Consider the following 21,062-nt stretch of genomic DNA (forward strand, 5'->3'; position numbering starts at 1 on the left):
TTGTTCATAATAGTCTCTGATGATTCTTTGTATTTTTGTGTTATCAGTTGTTATGTCTGCTTTCCCTTTTCTGATTTTGTTTATTTGGATCTTCTTTTTTTCTTGGCTAGTCTAGCTAGAGGTTTACCAATTTCGTTTACCTTTTAAAAAAAAACAGCTTTTGTTTCATTGATCTTTTATGTTATGTTTTTAGTCTCTATTTCATTTAGTTCTTCTCTTTATTTTGTTCTACTAATATTGGGTTTGCTTTTTTTTTTGCCTTTCAGGTTCCTTGAGATGCATCATTTGGTTATTTATTTGAATTTTTTCACTTTTTTGATATAGATATTTAATGCTGTAAACCCCTCATAACACTTTTTGCATTATCTTGTAGGTTTTGACATGATGTGTTTCCATTTTCATTTGTTTCGGATTTTTTTTTTTTTTTGAGATGGAGTCTCGCTCTTGTCCCCCAGGCTGGAGTGCAATGTTGCGATCTCGGCTCACTGCAACCTCCACCTTCTGGGATCAAGTGATTCTCCTGCCTCAGCCTCCTGAGTAGCCTCCCGAGTAGTCGCCCACCACCACGCTTGGCTACTTTTTGTATTTTTAGTAGAGATGGGGTTTCACCATGTTGGCCAGGCTAGTCTCGAACTCCTGACTTCGGGTGATCTGCCCACCTCAGCCTCCCAGAGTGCTGGGATTACAGGCGTGATCAGGAATTTTTTATGTCCTTAACTAATTCATTGACCCATTGGTCCTTCAGGAGCCATTTTTCCAAAGAAAATTTCCAAAGTTTATCCTGTTACTGAATTCTAGTTTTATTCTGTTGTGGTTTGAGGAAACACTTGATATGATTTTGGTTTTTAAAAAGTTGAGATGGCCAGACCTGGTGGCTCATGCCTGTAATCCCAGCAGTTTGGGAGGCCGAGGTGGGCAGATCATGGGGTGAAGAAATTGAGACCATCTTGAGAACATGGTGACACTCCGTCTCTACTAAAAATACAAAAATTAGCTTTACATGGTGGCATGTGACTGTAGTCCCAGCTACTTGGGAGGCTGAGGCAAGAGAATCGTGTGAATCCAGGAGGCAGAGGTTGCAGTGAGCTGAGATCGCGCCACTGCACTCCAGCCTGGTGGCAGAGCGAGACTGTCTCAAAACAAAAAAAAAAAAAAAAAAAAAAAAAAAAAAAAATTAGTTGAGACTTGTTTTGTGGTCTAAAATATGGTCTATTTTTGACAATATTCCATGTGCTGATGAGAAGAATGTGTATTTTGCAGCTGTTGGATAAAATGATCTGTAAATGTCTGTTAGGTCCATTAGGTCTAAAGTACAGTTTAAAATCAGTGTTTCTTTGTTAATTTTCTGTCTAGATGATCTGTCCAATGCTGAGAGAGGGACATTGAAATCCCCAAATATGGCCGGGTGCGGTGGCTCACTCCTGTAATCCCAGCACTTTGGGAGGCCGAGGCGGGCGGATCACGAGGTCAGGAGATTGAGACCATCCTGGCTAACAAGGTGAAACCCCGCCTCTACTAAAAATACAAAAAATTAGCAGGGCGTGGTGGCAGGCGCCTGTGGTCCCAGCTACTCCAGAGGCTAAGGCAGGAGAATGGCGTGACCCCATTAACGCGGGGGAGGCGGGGCTTGCAGTGAACCGAGATCCCGCCACTGCACTCCAGCCTGGGCGACAGAGGGAGACTCCATCCCCCCTAAAAAAAAAAAAAAAAGAAATCCCCAGATATTATTGTATTAGAGTCTATCTTTCCCTTTAGATTTAGTAATGTTTGCTTTATTATAAATCTGGATACTCTGGTGTTGGGTTCACATATATTTGGTATTTTTTATATCTTCTTGCTGAATTGAGCCCTTTATTATTATTATAACAACTTTCTTTTTGTCTTTCTCTGGTTCCTAACATCTATTTTATCTAAATATAGATACTCTCACTTGCTTTTGATTTCAATTTGCATAGAATATCTTTTCCTATCCCTTCACTTTCAGTCTATATGTGTCTGTACTGGTAAAGTTTGTTTGTTGTAAGCAGCCTGTAGTTGGGTCATTTTTTAAATCCTTTCAGCCTGCATCTTTCGAATGGGGTATGTAATCCATTTACATTACATTCGAGGTTATTACTGATTCGTGAAAACTTATTCCTGTATTTTGTTAACTGTTTTTTGGTTGTTTTTTATATCCTTTGTTCTTTTCTTTCTCTCTTATTGTTCATCATTGCAGTTTGGTGGTTTTCTGCAGTGGATATGTCTGAGTCATTGCTCTTTCTCATTTGCATGTCTGTTCTGCCAATTAGTTTTATATTTTCATGTGTTTTCATGATGGTAGATATCCTTTCACTTCCAGATATACGATTCCCTTAAGCATTTCTTGTAGGGCTGGTGTAGAGGGGATAAATTCCTTTAGTTTTTGCTTATCTTGGAAAGACTATTTCTCCTTCATTTTTGAAGGATAGCTTTGCTGAATACAGTATTCTTGCCTGAAGTTTTTTTTTTCTTTCAGCATTTAGAATATATCAGCCTATTCTCTCCTGACCTTTAAGTTTTCTGCTAAGAAACCCATTGTTAGTTTGATGGAGGTTTCCTTATATATATGACTTGATGGTTTTCTCTTTCTTTTTAAAAAATTATCTCCCTGTCTTTGACTTTTGACTGACTTTTTTGGGGCTGAATATCTTTCGGGATCTCTGAGCTTTGTGTATCAGATGTCTATATCTCTTGCAAGACTTGGGAAGTTTTCAGTTATTATTTTGTTAAATCGATTTTCAATGCCATTGCCCATGTCTTTTCCTCATGGAACACCAGAAATTTGAGTATTTGGTCACCTTGTGATGTTCCATATCTCATGTAGGCATTCTTCCTTCATTTAAGTTCTCTCTGTCTGTCTGTATCTCTCTCTTTCTCTCTCTCTCTCTGTCTCTTTTATGACTGAGTTATTTCAAAAGACTTGTATACACAAGTTCAGAAATTCTAGTCTGCTGATGAAGCTCTTGATTGTATTTTTTTATTTTAATTATTGAATTATTCAAGTACAGGGCTTCTGTTTGGTTCCTTTTAATGATATCTCTTTTCTTGATTTTCTCATTCAGATATTAATTGTCCTGATTTCTTTGAATTGTTTATGTTATATTGTATCTCTCTGAGTTTCCTTAATATCATTACTTTGAATTCTTTTTCAGACATTTCATAGATTTCTGTTTCATTGGAATCTGTTGCTGGAGAATTATTATGTTCCTTTGGAGGTATCACGTTTCCTTGCTTTTTCATGTTTCTTGCGTCCTTACATTACTATCTGAGCATCTGGTGAAAGACTTGCTGTTTGTAATTTTATGGATTTGCTTTCATAGGGAAAAATTTTTTTCCTATAGCTGTATCAATAGTGTTGGTTGGGTAGAGAGAGTGCTTAGGTTTTGATTCTGGCTGGACACAGTAGTGTAGTCTCTGTATGACATATTTTGCTGTAATCAGCATTAGTAGTGTCTGTGAGTTCCTTGGTGGCTTAGTCTGCTGTTGTTAGTGGAAGCTGTGGTGAGACAGGCTGGTTGTTGAGCCCCACTGGTGGTGGTGGCACCGGGCCTAGTGTGTCGGTCCTTGGGCCCCCACATGCCCACCTGATGTACACAAGCACCAGTGGTAGTGGGGTTGGATGGGCCAGTCCTTGGGCCTCCATGTGGCTTTCTTGGGTGCCAGCAGTGGCAGTGGTAGGCCAGGCAGGCAGACAGATCTTCTGGCCCTTGGGCAGTATGTGTGGTGTTGGTAATGGTAGTTGTGGCAGGTCAGCCCTCAGGGCCCCAGTCAGTACATGAGTGCTGGTGGTGGCTGTGATGGGCTGTGGCAGGCCGGTTCCCAGACTCCAGGTAGTGTATGCAGGTGGGTTCTGGTGGCAGTGATGATGGCAGGCTCATGCTCAGGCTTCCAGGAGGCAGGTGCAGATGCTGGTGGTGTTAGACTGGGCATGTTAATCCCCAGGCTCCTGGATGATGTATGTGGGCACCGCAGGCTGGGTGGGGTGCGGGGGAGCTGTCATCAGGACTCCAGAAAGTGTGAGTGGCTGCCACAGGTGGTGGGCAAGGCAGATCAATTCCCAGGCCCCCGCTTCATGTGTGCAGGCACTAGTGAGGGTGGTGCTGGGCGTGGCAAACCTGTCCTCAGACCTCCGGATGTTGTGCATGAATGCTAGCTGTGGTAGATGGGGCAAGTTGATCCCCAGGGCCCCGGACCATGCACTCAGGCAGTGCTGGTGACAGTGGTTGGTGGAGTGGACTGGTCCCCAGACCCCCTAAAAGTACATGCAGGTGGGTGGCAGCCCTGATGCTGGAGGTGGGGGACGGGTTAGAGTTGCTGTCAGTGACAGTGATCCCAAGTAACAGACTCTCAGGCTTTTGGGAGCACATACTTTGGCTTCTTTTGTTCTGAGGGTAGCTTCCTCAGTGTGCTGTACCAGTTGTTCCCCAGGGTGTAGACTCAGTGAGGTAGAGTGCTGGGGACACAGCCACACTGCTGGGTTCAGTCAGCATTACAACACCACAGCCCTCTGAATGGATATTGGATGATGTCAGCAGGGCTGCAGGAATGTGGAGAGCAGGGTCTGTTGGCCCCAGCACAGGATCTAATGGGGGCTGGGCTCTCAACATGGTCCTGTGCTGTTGAGAGGAAGGGGGCGGGGACCCCACCTGCACTCCCTCTCTGGAGCAATGCCATCACACAGACTCCAGACAGCTCCCTATGCTAGTCTCAGGGCTGGCAAGGGTGGAGGGACTATCTTGTGGCTAGGATTACAGGAGTGCACAGTACTGATATAAACCACTGGGGATCTCTCACTTAACTTTTCCTGGCGCGGGGGAGTTTCTTCTGGCTCTGAGCCAATCCTGTCTGGGTCATCTGCTTTACCTCTCTCTCCTCAGGGGTTCTCCGTCACTTCCCTGCTGAATTCCAGTGGTCTCTCTTCGATGCTCTATTCAACATGTGATTATCTACTCACTGTACTGGTCCTTTTAAGAGGAGGTAAGTGCCATGTGCCTCTAGCCAGCCATCTTGAAGCCCCTCCCTCAGTGTATTGTATTTGAAGTTTTAAGTAGAGATTTTGGAGAAGTATGAATGATATGTTTGCCAAAAATAGAAAGTAGTGGAAAGAGGTGCTTAAAAGAATATAAACAAAACGTGTTCTTTGCAGATTTTTTCCTCTGTTTGCAATTGGGCATACCTATAGACAGGTCTGACCACCCTAGAATAATTTGTTGATGTGGTTTCACCCTCTTCTAGTTTTCACGGTTATTCCCACTTACCTGTAAAATATTATTTTTAAAATAGAGGACATAGGCAGTAAGAGTTGATTATCTGGTTTACTGAATTGCTGGCTTTTGATAAAATCCAGGTGGCTGGACAGAGGCAAAAATTGTTTTCAAATTAATTGTTTCATTGTTGACCTCTGCTGAGTCAGAGTTTGAAGGAGAAAAGTGAAATTCAGTGCTTCCCCTGACTAACACATTTGTTATTAAATTAAGAACGTATTAACCTTTTTGAGGTCATCCAGCCTTATTCTTGATGTCCACAGATTTTCCCGTGGTCAAAGTACCTGATGAATCACTGAAGCTCTTTGGGTCTTTACAATTCTTTTCTAAGGAAAGGAAAACCGGAAATTATTTGGAATAATGAAAAACTGACTGTCTCTTGGGAGAATATGCTAACCTAGGTTAAATTTTAATGAGGGAGATAGGGAAGAATGGAGATGCTCTCAGCTCCAAGCAATTAATTTAAATTTAGCTCTCTTGAGACTATTGTATTTGGAGATAGGGAAGAATGGAGATGCCCTCACCTCCAAGTAATTAATTTAAATTTAGCTGTCTTGAGACTATTGTAGTTGTTCTCTTTCTAATCAGAGTTTGTTGTCCATATTTAACTCTTGTTTCTCTGCTTGACCTTTCTTTACCAATCTCTGCTTGGTCTGAATGAATTGGTTGATCAGTTATCCGTTGCCACCAAGCATCAGTGGCACACGGCAATAAGCATTTATTGCTCTTTTACCTGGGGTCAGCTGCCCTTGTCTGGGGTTGGCTGGCTGCTGGCTGATCTAGGCTCATCTCAGCTAGAGCAGCTGAGGTGACCCTCTCTGTTTCATGTGTTACTCATTCTCCTTCTGGTTCCAGTAGGTGATATGGTTTGGCTGTGGCCCCACCCAAATCTCAACTTGAATTGTATATCCCAGAATTCCCACATGTTGTTGGAGGGACCTAGTGGGAGGCAATGGAATCATGGGGGCTGGTCTTTCCTGTGCTGTTCTCCTGATGGTTAATAAGTCTCATGAGATCTGATGGGCTTATCAAGGGTTTCCACTTTTGCTTCTTACTAATTTTCTCTTGCCGCGCCATATAAGAAGTACCTTTCACCTCCTGCCATGATTCTGAGGCCTCCCCAGCCATGTGGAACTGTAAGTCCAATTAAACCTCTTTCTCTTCACAGTCTCAGGTATGTCTTTATCAGCAGCATGAAAACAGACTAATATAGTAGGGTAGCCCATAAATACTCTTTTCATGTCAAAGGTAGAAACACAAAAGAGCAGGTAGAAACTGGCACACCATCCTACCTGGCACACTATCACTTGTGCCTCATTTATGGACCTAAGAAGGTCCCATGGGGCAGGGAAATACGCTCTTCCTGTTTTGGGGGGGACTCTAATGTAACATGACAAGAGACATGGATACAGGGAAGGGAGAAATATGGGAGCCTTTAGTGCCTCATCTACCACAGTTGGCTCAAAGAAACTTACCAGGATTGAAAATTAAATAAAATTTTCCTTCTTTATAATTTATATTTTTCAGAAAACCAGAACTGATGGCTCTATTTGTAGTCTTTCAGACAACATTCTTCTTAACATTGCTGTCCTTGAGGACTTACCAGAGTGAAGGTAAGAAGTGGAAGGAACAGTAAAGACAAAAATCATGTCGGGAACAATGGAAGTCATTGGTGCTTTGAGAAAAAGTTAAACAGTTCTTTTTTCTTTGAGAATTACTTAAAATTCATGAGTATCTCCCATGAGAAGATTTGTCAATCTCTTTAAGCAGTGGTTGCTTTAGTCTTGGCCTCTCTCATCTTGATGGCTCTCTTAATAAGCCACCCCTTGACCCTGACTTCCTGGTCGATGCACTGGTCCTTAGGGCAGTTGTAAATAGACTTAATCCCTTACAAATTCATGATGGATATATTTTATCAGACCATCATCAAAGCAGTTCTTTCTGTACCTTGCTGAGAAAAGACACTGGATATACCACATCAGTGCTGACCACTAGGTTAGTACAAGTTTCTATGTCTCTCAACTGTGTTCACTGAGAAGCTGTTAGCTTAGTAAAATATGAGTAAAAGCAATGAAAATACGAACCAATAGAAACTCTTTCAAGTCTCTGCAAGACAATATGCTAAATGCTGAAATGTTGTTTATAGATAAATAATATTTGTCACTTAGCTACTCCCCAAGGGAAGGTATTTTGAGATAAATTAACTTTATAAATAAAGTCAATAAGAATTTAATACCTCTAAAATATTTATTGATACCCTATTACTTTGAACTCGTTTAGAAGTAGATCTTAGACTTGAGAGAGTTTCTATTGGTTCATACTTTTTTGTACCTTTCATCTGTATTTTACAAAGCTTTACATTTTCCTCTTCCTGTATTTATTCTTTGCTGTGCTCTTCTTTTATTTTATTTATTTATTTATTTTTTTTGTCTTTTTTTTTTTTCTTCCTTTTGGTGGAGAACAGGGTCTCGCTATATTACCCAGGCAGGTCTCGAACTCCTGGGCTCAAGCTATCCTCCCGCCTCTGCCTCCCTGAGAGCTGGGATTACAGGCGTGAGCCACCGCACCCGGCTTTTTTTTTTTTTTTTTTTTGAAATGGTCTCGCTCCGTCGCCCAGGTTGGAGTGCAGTGGCCGGATCTCAGCTCACTGGAAGCTCCGCCTCCCGGGTTCGCTTCTACCTCAGCCTCCCAAGTAGCTGGGACTACAGGCGCCCGCCACCGCGCCCGGCTAGTTTTTTGTATTTTTTTAGTAGAGATGGGGTTTCACCGTGCTAGCCAGGATGGTCTCGATCTCCTGACCTGGTGATCCGCCCGTCTCGGCTTCCCAAAGTGCTGGGATTACAGGCTTGAGCCACTGCGCCCGGCCTGCTGGACGTCTCTTTTAAAGGAGAGTACAGGTATTTGCTCCTAGTAATTACTCATGCAGTTCCTGTCCATGGATTCATGAAAATGATCTTTGCAGGGAATATGCATAGAATTTCTCATCTTCCTTGAAACTCCATGAAAAGATATTTGAAAAAGAAAAGGAAACATTGTTCTGATAATTGCTCAATTCTCTATCTGGCATTCCTTTCATCTGGATTTATTTATATTAGGTCCAGGGTACATGGGAAGACGCTACTATGCTGCTTCTTTTGGCATCTTAAAAACCATAGTTTGATGTTAGTCTCTTCTAATCTGGGGCCGAAAAGTGGGAAATAGGATTTCTCATTTGTAGGATGTATACCTCTCGCTCACTCTATCTTACTTGCTAAAATCTAAGCACAGTGTAACTGGACTGAGTGGTCAGACCATATAATAAGAATAATTTTCAAACAGACCCACTGCCCCACCTCCAGGTGTAACCGAAATGCAGGTTCAGTTGCTTGCAGCTTGCAGAGTCCAGTTAAAATGAGCGAGGTCTGGTATAAAAAAAGAAAAACGACTTTTTATTCCAAAGCTAACTTAGGGTATTAAGTACATGCTTTCCTCCTTAAGGGGACTGCTTTGTTTTTGGAGTAGAGAGCGGGCACTTTTCAAGCAGGGGGCCTATGCAGTGGCAGAAGTGAGCAGATAGGGATCTGCATACTCACTTTAGTACCTTATCTATTGGTTAGTTGAGTTGGCATCCTTTTTTTTTTATGTTTTTATTTTTTTGATTTTTTTGATTTTTATTATTATACTTTAAGTTCTAGGGTACATGTGCATAACGTGCAGGTTTGTTACATATGTATACTTGTGCCATGTTGCTGTGCTGCACCCATCAACCCATCAGCACCCATCAACTCGTCATTTACATCAGGTATAACTCCCAATGCAATCCCTCCCCCTCCCTCCCCATAATAGGCCCCGGTGTGTGATGTTCCCCTTCCCGAGTCCAAGTGATCTCGTTGTTCAGTTCCCACCTATGAGTGAGAACATGCGGTGTTTGGTTTTCTGTTCTTGCGATAGTTTGCTGAGAATGATGGTTTCCAGCTGCATCCATGTCCCTACAAAGGACACAAACTCATCCTTTTTTATGGCTGCATAATATTTCATGGTGTATATGTGCCACATTTTCTTAATCCAGTCTGTCACTGATGGACATTTGGGTTGATTCCAAGTCTTTGCTATTGTAAATAGTGCCACAATGAACATACGTGTGCATGTGTCTTTATAGCAGCATGATTTATAATCCTTTGGGTATATACCCAGTAATGGGATGGCTGGGTCATATGGTACTTCTAGTTCTAGATCCTTGAGGAATCACCACACTGTTTTCCATAATGGTTGAACTAGTTTACAGTCCCACCAACAGTGTAAAAGTGTTCCTATTTCTCCACATCCTCTCCAGCACCTATTGTTTCCTGACTTTTTAATGATTGCCATTCTAACTGGTGTGAGATGGTATCTCATTGTGGTTTTGATTTGTATTTCTCTGATGGCCAGTGATGACGAGCATTTTTTCATGTGTCTGTTGGCTGTATGCATGTCTTCTTTTGAGAAATGTCTGTTCATATCCCTTGCCCACTTTTCGATGGGGTTGTTTGTTTTTTTCTTGTAAATTTGTTTGAGTTCTTTGTAGGTTCTGGATATTAGCCCTTTGTCAGGTAAGTAGATTGCAAAAATTTTCTCCCATTCTGTAGGTTGCCTGTTCACTCTGATGGTAGTTTCTTTTGCTGTGCAGAAGCTCTTTAGTTTAATTAGATCCCATTTGTCAATTTTAGCTTTTGTTGCCATTGCTTTTGGTGTTTTAGACATGAAGTCTTTGCCCATGCCTATGTCCTAAATGGCATTACCTAGGTTTTCTTCTAGGGTTTTTATGGCATTAGGCCTAACATTTAAGTCTCTAATCCATCTTGAATTAATTTTCGTATAAGGAGTAAGGAAAGGATCCAGTTTCAGCTTTCTACTCATGGCTAGCCAATTTTCCCAGCACCATTTATTAAATAGGGAATCTTTTCCCCATTTCCTGTTTTTGTCAAGTTTGTCAAAGATCAGATGGCTGTAGTAGATGTGTGGTATTATTTCTGAGTTGGCATCCTTATGGGCAGAAATAGACTGTAAGGTGGCTGAAAATTCTCCAGGTGGGGGAGAGTTTCACAGTGGGCATACTTTGGTTTGTAAATCAACTGTTATCTCTCAAGGCAGTCTCCTGGTGGGTGAGAGTTCCTCTCTGGAGCTTCTAAGCATGTCATTATTAATAGATGAACTTGCCCTGTAGGGAGTGTCTGGTGAAGGGGAGATAAAAGGTTATAATTGCATTTCCAAAGGGCTAAGTAGGAAGTGGGGAACAGAGGGAAATGGGGAAAAGAGAAAATAATAAAACAATAGTAACTCCTTCTCTTTTTTTCCTGAAAAATGGGTTACTCGGTTATACAGGGTCTCCAGGAAATCCCAGGCATCTAACTCTAAGCTTTCAGCCCAGCTCATTTCTCTAGTAAAGTTTCATTTTCTGATCCAGCACTATTTACTATGTGCCTTTTATGTACAAGCCACTCTGCTCTCAGAGTAAGCTCTGCTGCTCATGCTTTCAGCTTCTTTTATTTAGATCAGATAGGCATTTCCCTGTTTTTCTATCAACCAATCTTCACTTCTGCTTCCAGCTTTCTCTGACAAGCATGCTTTCTTTGGTAATTAATCCTGTCTTTGCTCTGACCTGTACTGTTCGGATTTCTTGTCTCAATTTCTGCTGAGGATTTATTCCAAATAACCTGGCTTAATTTCTCCAATCAACAAGGCAGAGCCAAGACTTTCTTCAGTTAACCCTCGGTACATGTTTCCATCAGCCAGAGATTATGACTGCAGCAATATATTCCTCTGTTGTGTATATGTACATACAGACAGAGATAGGGAGATAAACACATAGTGTGTTTTAAAATAAAAGTTAAATTATAGTATATATATACTCAGGATTTTTTTATTACTTAAAACAATTACTACAACATATGATGAGTTTTTTTCTTTGATATTAAATGTTCTTCTAGAAACAACATTATTTTTAATTGCTGCATGATAAACCTTCTTATGAATGGACAATGGTTTATTTCCTTGAGTAGTGTTATGGATGGTCAGAGAAACAGGGTGGGGAAAGTGGGAGGAGAGTATGTGGTTAAGTCCTGGTCTGATTCCCAAACCTGGCCTTCTTGGCCACACTCCAGCATTATAAAAAGAGAGCTGGACAGAGACCCAGGAGCCCTAGCTTCTGGTCTGATTGTGCAGCTGTGGCAAAGTCACTTCCCTTTTTTTAACCTCAGTTTCCTTGTCTGAAAAATAATGGGATTGGATTTAATAATCTTTATGATTGCCGGGCGCGGTGGCTCAAGCCTGTAATCCCAGCACTTTGGGAGGCCCAGACGGGCGGATCACAAGGTCAGGAGATCGAGACCATCCTGGCTAACACGGTGAAACCCCGTCTCTACTAAAAAAAAAAAATACAAAAAAAACTAGCCGGGCGAGGTGGCGGGCGCCTGTGGTCCCAGCTACTCGGGAGGCTGAGGCAGGAGAATGGCGTGAACCCGGGAGGCGGAGCTTGCAGTGAGCTGAGATCCGGCCACAGCACTCCAGCCTGGGCGACAGAGCGAGACTCAGTCTCAAAACAAAACAAAACAAAACAAAACAAAACAATAATCTTTATGATTATTTGATCTCTCTAACTTAACCTTGGCATTTTCCACTATTTCCCAAGGAAGTCCTAGGTCGCTTTTAACCAGATTATTTTTGACTGACGTCACTCGAGCACCTGAGTCATTCAGCACTCACTGATAGTGTGTGTTAATATAAAGAGTTCTTCTTTTGTCTAGAGCTTCCAGAAGTAAAGTTTAGACTGATAGTTGACTCATTCATTCAGCAACCAATCACTGAATGTCTTTCCCATAACTGGTGTGTTCTTAGTCTTGGTTTCTCTAAGCTGAGTAAGGCTGAGTCCCAACCTTGTTTCACTCACAGTCTACAGGGAGACAGACATAGAAACAAACTCTTACAGCATGTTGCAATCAGTGCTCCAAACAAGGACTTAGGAAATCTAAGGAGGGATTCTGAGGTATGATTACAGTGGAGTGAATCGGATAGCTTAACGAAGTATTTCTTTTAAAATATAACTTATTATTTGATTCTCAAACTAATATGTGTTTCTGAAGAACGTTTACAAAATACCAAAAAGTATAAAGAAGAAAATTAAAATCACTCAACCTCATCAACCAGAAATAATTGCTGTTATAATGACTGTTAACATTTTATTTTTACTTTCCTTTATTGGTTTAAAAAAAAAAAACCATGTCCTTTAAAAATCGTAAAATGGAGTACATATTCTAATACATTTTTTATAAGTGTATGGGAAAATCCAATGAAAATACATATGATTTAAATTTGGCAATAGAATAAAAGAGTAGGATTATGGAAACTAAATTTCTGTATTATGCAAGCATTTTTATCATGAGTAATTAGTGACATTGATTCATGATACTCATTTGGTGCGTAAATTAGCAATTAGTACATTCGCAATGTTACGCAACCATCATCCGATTCAGTTGCAAAACATTTTCATCACACGGAAAGGAAACCAACCACTGCTTAAGCAGTTAGTCTTGATTCCCCTCTCTCTCAGCCCCTGGCAGCTACCAGTCTACTTTCTGTCTCTATGGTACTTACTATTCTGGCAATTTCATACAAATGGAATCACAGTATAAAACCTTTTGTATCTGGCTTCTTTCACTTGGCATGATGTTTGTGAGGTTAATCCAATTGTAGCATGTATCAGTATTCAATTTCTTATGGCTGAGTAATAGTCCTTCGTATGTATATAGCACAGTTTGTTCATCTGGTCATCCACTGATGAAAGTCTCAGTTGTTTCCACCTCTTGGCTGTTGTGAATAATGCTGCTACAAATTTGTGGACAATTATTTGTTTCAATTCCTGCTTTCAATTCTTTGGGATATCTACCTACAAATGGAATTGCTGGGTTATATGGTGATTCTATTTTAACTTGTTTGTCTTGGAGACAGGGTCTCACTCTGTCACTCAGGCTGGAGTTAACTTTTTGAAGAACTGTCAAAATGTTTTCAACAAGGCGGAGCCATTTTACATTCCTACAGGGGCTGTAATTTCTCCACATCCTCACCAACACTTGTTATTTCCATTTTAAAAATTATTATAGCAATTTTCATGGATGTGACTTGATTATTTTGACTTGAATTTCCTTAGTGACTAATGATATTGAACATCTTTTCATGTGCTTTTTAGCCATTTGTATATCTTCCTTGGATAAATGTTCATTCAAGTCTTTTGACTTATTTTATTTTATTTTATTTTGTTGTGACAGGGTCTCACTCTGTTGCCCACGTGGAGTGTGGTGGCGTGATCATGGTTCACTGCAACCTCTGTCTTCCCGGCTCAAGCCATCCTCTTATGTCAGATTCTTGAGTAGCTGAGACTACATGTGCCATGACACCCAGCTAATTTTTGTATTTTTTTGGTAGAGACAGGGTTTTTCCATGTTGCCCAGACTCTTTTGCCTATTTTTAAAGTGTGTTCTTTGTCTTTTTGTTGCTGGTTTGTAAGAGTTCTTTATATAGTATGGATACTGGAACCTTATCAGATATATGATTTGCAAATATTTTCTCACATTCTATAGGTTGTCTTTTCACTTTTTTGATATTGTCATTTGGTGCACAAAATTGTTTATTTTATTGGCTATTTGTTGTTGTTGTTGTTGTTGCTCATACTCTGGATTCAGATCTAAGGACCCACTGCCAAAGTCATGGTCGTGGAATTCCCACTGAGATTATAGTTATCACCCTAACCCTTCCCAGCATCACATTTACAAAATATCACAAGGTAACTTTCTGGGAAGGTAACCATTGTGGCTCCCTTTCCTTTTATGGGCATTCTTGTTCATCTCACTTTCATAGAATGAGTTGTCTGAGGTGTTCTTCCAAATTCTGTGGTTATGTCCCATTTGAATCTGAAGCTTTCTACTGTGTAGACCAATCACATGAAAAACATGTTTGTCTTGTATCCACCAGGGATGCTCGTCAGTTTATCTGGCTCCATACAGAGCCCCATCCTGTCACCTGTGTCCTGACCATGGCAGGACTTTGCTGTTGGCGCCATGCAAAATACTTCTCAGACATTCCGTTCCATGCAAACTTCGATTGGGCCAATGCTCCTGTCTTAACAGTTGGAGGACAATAAAGGGGGACACAGGTGTTGGTATTAGAGAGATTCCTATTTAATTTCACATCGCTTTGTATATGTTATTTACCCTAATTGAGCTTGAGTTTCCTTATCTAAAAAATTGCTGTTTAACAGTTTTATAGCAGGCATTGCATGAGACAATGTAAGTAAAGGCCCTAGCACTGTGCCTGGTCAATAACATGTGCTCAATTTCGTTGTTATTTTTACTTCCCTATGAGAAAAATAGCATGTGCAGAATGGCAGTTTGGGGACATTTTTTCAGTATTGAAGATTGTTTCCATTTTTTGTTGTCAAAATGAGATAGTCTCTTACCATTTAAACTTAATGTTAGAGGGATTCAAATGAGGAGGGGAAATCCCCCTGAAACTAGAAAACTGAATGCTTAAAAGATGATATCTGTTATGCCATGGGTCATCAGATAGCAGCTGATTTTATCGATGCAGGCTTTATCTGTTCAATACCTTTGTACCACTCCCAGTTTACTTCTGATACCCTCACAGTTGAAATAGTTGAATCAGCAATACACAATTATTTTCCAATCTATATGGTGTTTTTCTCCTCTTAAGTGGAAAGTCATGATTTGTTTCTCTCTAAGAATTAGCAGTGACTTAACTCACTCAGTCAGGCCACATTCTGTCTCTAGTGGCAGATATATCTGCTTAAACCTCTGTGTGCAACCATTTGCAGTGGCGCCATTGGTGGTTTATGCAGTCAGCCTAAGAGATAGGCTGCTGCTTCCCAGGGCCACCAACTTCAGCAAACCTGTTTCATGTTTGAATTCCTGTTCTTTTACAGACTGTTTCATACCACTAACTGGTCTAAAATTCCAATCTCTTGGACTATTTTGTGAGTTCATCATGTCTCTCCAACTAACTTCCTTCTTTGAGCTAGGAACCTTGTCACAATTGTTTCACATCAAATGTCTGGTATCTTGCTGGTCTCATCGAAAGAGTTCAGTTAATTCTTGCTGATCTTTATCTTTTAAGTTAAATACATTGAGACATAAATGACCATGTCTACAGATAAGACATGCTCCCACATTGTAGTCTTTTACCAAACTATAAAATATTGACTTTCAAAAAGGAAACTTTCATTTCTGATTTTCAGAAATACAACATTTCCATCAAAAAGTCCTCTTTCTTTTTTTCAGACTTGTTATAAATTTCCAAACCAGTTAGATTGTCCAATAAAGAATTCTTCTCTTTCGTTTACCTGTTTATCAATGTATGAACTTGCTGTATACTATTGAGCAAGTTACTTCATTCATCTAGATCTTAATTTCTGTGTCTGCTAAGTGATTTCCAAATTCTCTTCCACATTTCCAAAGTGTCGGATTCCAGGATGCACATATGAGCAATATTTTCCAGAGCTAAATAATGATGATATTAAAGTTTAATTATTTCTGACTCTTCAATCATGCTCCTATTAAATATTATTTCATGCTTCATTTTGATCTTTTCAGTCTTGGCTGAACGTTTACCATTGACTCCTGTGTCACTTAAAGTTTCCACCAATTCTATACATCAGAGTTTGCATTTACAATGGACTGTCCACAACCTTCCTTATCATCAGGAATTGAAAATGGTATTTCAGATCCAGATCAGTAGGATTGAAACATCCAATGTCGTCTGGGTGGTAAGTAATTTTTTTTGGCTCAATATTTTAAAAAGTCATCTTTAAAAAAAAGACACCATGGCTTTCTTTCATAACATCTGAAAAATTCTCGTTTTGGAAACATTAGCAGCTCAAAACAGTTTGTCTAAACAATTACATTTCTGTGTTTTCAGTTAAGGATAGGTAGGTAGGATGGAATGCACTAAGAAAATAGGTTTTCTCAGTTTTGGTCTGTTTTCTAAGAAGACTGTTGTGTCTGCCCTCATGAATACTGGATTCCAGAGAGCCACGAAGATTAACCATTTCATTCCTCCTACCTCTTTCTTCTCTGTCCCCCAGAGATTTTCCTAAATAAGATGTAATCATTTGGCAACATTTTTCTTTTGAATGCAGCGTCCTGACAGTTTCTTGGCCTGTACCCAGCTGAAATGCAAGGAAGAGTAAGTTCTAGCACTTAATGTTCCATCCAACAAGGAGCCATGTTGTTGAGTAATTTCCTGTGTCCTTTGTTGCCTCACATGTGGCTTTTTCCACAACAAATGAAATTAAGAAAATACTGAATTTCACACTCTTTTTGTCTTTGAATTCTTTGGGGTGGATTTTTCACTTAGTTCAAACAATTATTAGGTCAGTTTTGCCTGAGGTGTCCCCATCTAGGGCACTGGGACACATTAGTGGTTAATGATTTCCGTTTCTCATCTGGGAACTATAGTAATCTATATGCACATAATGTTCAGTCATTTTCATGGGATATTTAAGGACAGTGGAATGTTTTCACATTGAAAGGAACTGAGAATTTTCCTGCAGATAAGAGAAGCCTAAGACTGTGCTTGGGCCCTCTGTCAGCTCAACCAGGCTCCACGCTTCACCCAGGCAGTGGAGGCTTTGGGTACACAGACACAGCATGGATAGTTCCTTTGGTAAAGCATACAAGTCACTAATTTTAACATTTTCAGTTTCTTTCCATATTCATTATTGAAATTTGAGATCTGAGCAAGTTTAATAAAATTTTGACTCTGTCCATTTAGGATTCATATCAAGTCTATACTTCTACCTCTCAAAGGACAGTTTCCCACAATGAGACTTGGTATGGTGATTTTCAACAACAGCGATGCTTGTGTGCAGCTGTTTACTCCCTTCAATTAACACATCTTTCCACTATCCCACCTTATATTAGTGAGTCTGATTTTTGTATTTTTAATGGGTACACTCGTTGGTAATTTGGGACGAATAAAACATAGAAGCAAAGGTCATATTGAGACTAAGGATTATCCACAAAAAGAAAAATTGAGGTGGTTGTGCTCGAGGAATTGTGGAAGACTAGCACTTAGCACCATTAGCAAAAATAACATTAACTGTAGACTACATGGATCCCGTTCTTTATTTTTCCAAAAGGTAACTCGTATCTATTGTTTTGTTAGAAAAAGTAATATTAGCCATAGACCAAGTGGATCTTTTTCTTTATTTTCCTAAAAAGCGATTGTTCATATCTGTTTTCGTATTTGATTCCCGTAAGAGTCCTCTTTTCAAGGGAAAGCAGCTAGTATAGACTATTTCTGTAACCTTCTAGGGCTCAAGACCCTTCAGGGTAGAGTTTTGCCTTGTCTATCGTGTTGTCCTCACAATACTCAACCCAACCTGACTACAACAGTGGAGAAACCACAGCACAGAGAGGTTTGTTGTGTTGCTCCAGGTGACAGAGGCAGGGTGGCAATCATCCTTCACCCCTGTGCCCAGAAAGGGATGACAGTCACATGCAGCCCCAGGCCATCGGTGGGCACATGTCCTGTGGAATAGAGGATGCCTTGAGAAACGCTGTCTGAATCACTCATACCTGAAGTTGAGGAGAAATGTAAGATCCTCCTCCAGTTAAGGAGGAGGATGCTGCTTCTGTTTAGACCAAAATCTCCCTTATACAGGGAAGTTCCCTGTAGTGCAAGTCTGAGAGGGTACTCTCATTTGTGCTGGGGGATGGGGTGAAGCTTCTGGACTCAATGTCTCAGACACCTCTGTTCCCAAAAAAGCCAAAGGAAGAGCGCCTTGACTTAGTTACTTGTAGCTGGACCAGAGGCACTGAGCTGTCTCCTGGATGGCACTGGCCATTTGGAACCCTGAACTGCATGGTCCTGCCCTCCTGGGTCATGGTCCTCCCCTTCCCTTTGCTTTATGATTTTGTCAATGGCATAGGAAGACAAAGTAGAGTAAGAGCTCAAGCTTGGAAGGAAGCCAGGTGTGGGAGTCAAACGTCTCAGTAACAAATCAGTGACCTCTGTTAGACTTTTGCGTAAATGTGTATGCCAATTTCTTGTGACTTGCTGATGTCTGCAAGGGTCAAATTAAACTTACTGCTTCAGTGAATGAAATGACCCAAAGACAATTCATCATATTTAAAGGAAAAAAAAAATCACTGAATTGGGGAAAAGTTTTATCTCCTCCATTAACAGGACTGTAAAGACCACAAAGCAGAAGTTGAGGTTAAACAGGTTCCACACATAAATAGTGTCTGGGGGAAATACAACTCATTGCCTAGTAATGAAATGATTAAATCATTCAGTCCAGAGTTTTAGACTGTGCGCCCAGATCAGGCATTGTGCGCAGTGTGGGAATGTCAGCGCTGAGCCCGCTGGAAAGAATGAGGAGGTGAACACACAAATAGGCTATTCTACACATGGGCTGTGTGTGCAGATCACTGATGAGATGCTATGAGGTTGGGGTTAGGCCTCATCTTCTCCCACAATTTGGACAAAGGGCTGTTTGAGACAATATCCAAGAGGATTGAAGTTAATTTCGCAAGTAGAATAGAAAAGAGTGCTCTGAGCAGACCCAACAGGCATGAGCAGAGGCCCTGAGAGAAGGGGCTGGGGAATTTCCAGGCCTGTAAGCCGGCTGTGGTGCTGGATCCCTGAGCACATGGGGATGGGGGTGCAGGCCTTGATGCACAGGACCATGAGGTGCATGCTCAGGTTTTGTTTTTTTATCCCAAGGGCAATAAGAACAAAGGAAGTGGCAAGCTCTGATTTGAATAGCCGCACAGCAGAGTGTGGTGGGGACCTGGGGAAAGGGATGTGTGGCCACTAGGAAGTGAGCTGTGGGTCCAGCCAAAGCAGAGATGCAGGTAAGAGAAGCGACTGTGGGGTCCAGCCAAAGCAGAGATGCAGGTGAGAGAAGCAGCTGCGTTTGAGGGAGAGAAGGGAGGTAAAATTCAGTCTGTGACCTGTTGGCATTAGAGTGAGGTTGCCATTATTGATGTATTTCCTTCTGGCAGGGGTTGGGGGAAGAGAGGAAATATTTGCTCTTTTTTTTGAGATGGAGTCTCACTCTGTTGCCTAGGCTGGAGTGCAGTGGCGCAATCCCAGCTCACTGCAATCTCCGCCTCCCAGGTTCAAGCGATTCTCCTGCCTCAGCATCCTGAGTTGCTGGGATTCTAGATGCGCGCTACCACACCTGGCTAATTTTTGTATTTTTAGTAGAGATGGGGTTTCACCATGTTGGTCAGACCGGTCTCAAACTCCTGACCTCATGATCTGCCTGCCTTGGCCTCCCAAAGTCCTGGGATATTTGCTCTTGAACTTTAAAAGTATTTAAGCAAAATGTACTTGACATTGCTCATGTTAAATAGTGAGAGTTTCATGGATCAGGACCTCAGAACTTGTTAAAGGAACATATTTTGTGATCTAGGAATAAAGTAATGCAATAAATGGAAATCAAATATAAACATTTATAAAACCACAGTCTGCAGAGAGTGAAAAAGGAAGCCCACAATTAAATGCCCCCTGGGTGGGATGTTCTCAGCCCAGGGCTGGGTTTAATTCTGTCAGGGGCACTGGTTCAAGTTTGTGACCTGAACAGGGGGCAGACATAAATAGAAGAAGGCCTCCGAGTTGCTAACTCCAAGCAGTGTGTGACATGTGACTTGTCCCATCCCCTTCACTGAGGACTTATTATTCTCCCTTAGAAACATGGATGCAGACTCGAACTCAGGTTCCCCCAGGAAGTGTCAAGTGTGTGTCGCCCCCACCTTGCAGCTGTGGGGCAGGAAACAGGGGTCTTGGAGGAGGCACACTGAGGAGAAAGCATGCCTGGAGCTATGGGGCACATGAAGAAGACAGCGTGGTTCCTGCTCCCTCAGGACCATGCTGGAGTCACAGCTGATATACCAACAGCTAGCCACAGTATATAGGAGGACCTCAGAAGGGGTGGAGACAAGAAGAATGCAGAGGAAAGAGCAAGAAAGGCTTCATGAAGGAGAAGGGGCATAACCTGGGCTTGAAGAACGGGGCAGATCCCCATACAGCAGGGAGTGGAAGATACCAAACCAAAGACACTGCCTGAGCAAAGACAGGTCTGAAATCATAAGGCATATCCAGAATTGTAGAGGAAGCACTATGTTTGGAGAGATGATTCCTGCAAGGGACTGCTGGGTTGGAGCCAGATTATAGAAGGCTTTGCATGACAGGGCAAGGTGTAAAGGAACCATTGAAGCCTGTGGAATTAGAGAATGGAAACACCAGCATCGCAGAAAGATGAAGGCTAAAGGCTGTGTCAGAAGCCCAAATTACAGTTCAACTTAGACAAACTTCCTAGAGAACCGTGTAAAACATTTTGTGTCATTGACATCTTCAGGACCTAAGAGTCTGACAGATGGAGCCCAAGAGATGGAGTGTGGTCCATGTGGCCACCATATCTGAAAGGACAAGAGACAGAAAACCAAGGGAGACTCAGAGAGTCATCTGTCAACTTCCGAGAGAAAATGGAACTTCTGCTGTGCCATGAAAGACTGCTTTCTTGACTGAGATCTGACCATCCTAATCCAAACCTTACCAAAGACGAATATTTTTAAAAAACAATCAGTTTTTTTAAAAAAGGATGACTGTGTTAGTTCTCTACTTTTCAAGAACTTTCTTAGCAGATTCTCTGGGACCGGCATAGTGAACACCTTCTGTCTCTGATCTGTTCCCCCAAGACCTGAGCAGCCTCTGTCTTCTCTCCCAGTTGTTCCACATGAGTCCCCT

The 21,062-nt window shown here is 41.4% G+C and overlaps 1 protein-coding gene across 5 annotated transcripts in view; it reads left to right on the forward strand.

Moving 5' to 3' along the window:
- The window catches only part of OSMR (oncostatin M receptor), a 96,703-nt gene that overhangs the window by 15,187 nt on the left and 60,454 nt on the right, over positions 1 to 21,062 (forward strand). For 2 of the 5 annotated variants that reach the window (XM_050793406.1, XM_050793409.1), the window contains exons 2-4: positions 4,896 to 4,995; positions 6,810 to 6,895; positions 15,899 to 16,071. In XM_050793406.1, coding sequence (XP_050649363.1) covers positions 6,823 to 6,895; positions 15,899 to 16,071 — 246 coding nt within the window. In that variant the 5' untranslated portion in view covers positions 4,896 to 4,995; positions 6,810 to 6,822. Of the gene's footprint in view, positions 1 to 3,129; positions 4,996 to 6,809; positions 6,896 to 15,898; positions 16,072 to 21,062 lie in introns of those variants that run through there. The other 3 variants (XM_050793407.1, XM_050793410.1, XM_050793408.1) reach the window with 2 other exon arrangements.

Source organism: Macaca thibetana, chromosome 6 (genome assembly GCF_024542745.1).
Source record: "Macaca thibetana thibetana isolate TM-01 chromosome 6, ASM2454274v1, whole genome shotgun sequence".
Taxonomy (NCBI): Eukaryota; Metazoa; Chordata; class Mammalia; order Primates; family Cercopithecidae; genus Macaca; species Macaca thibetana.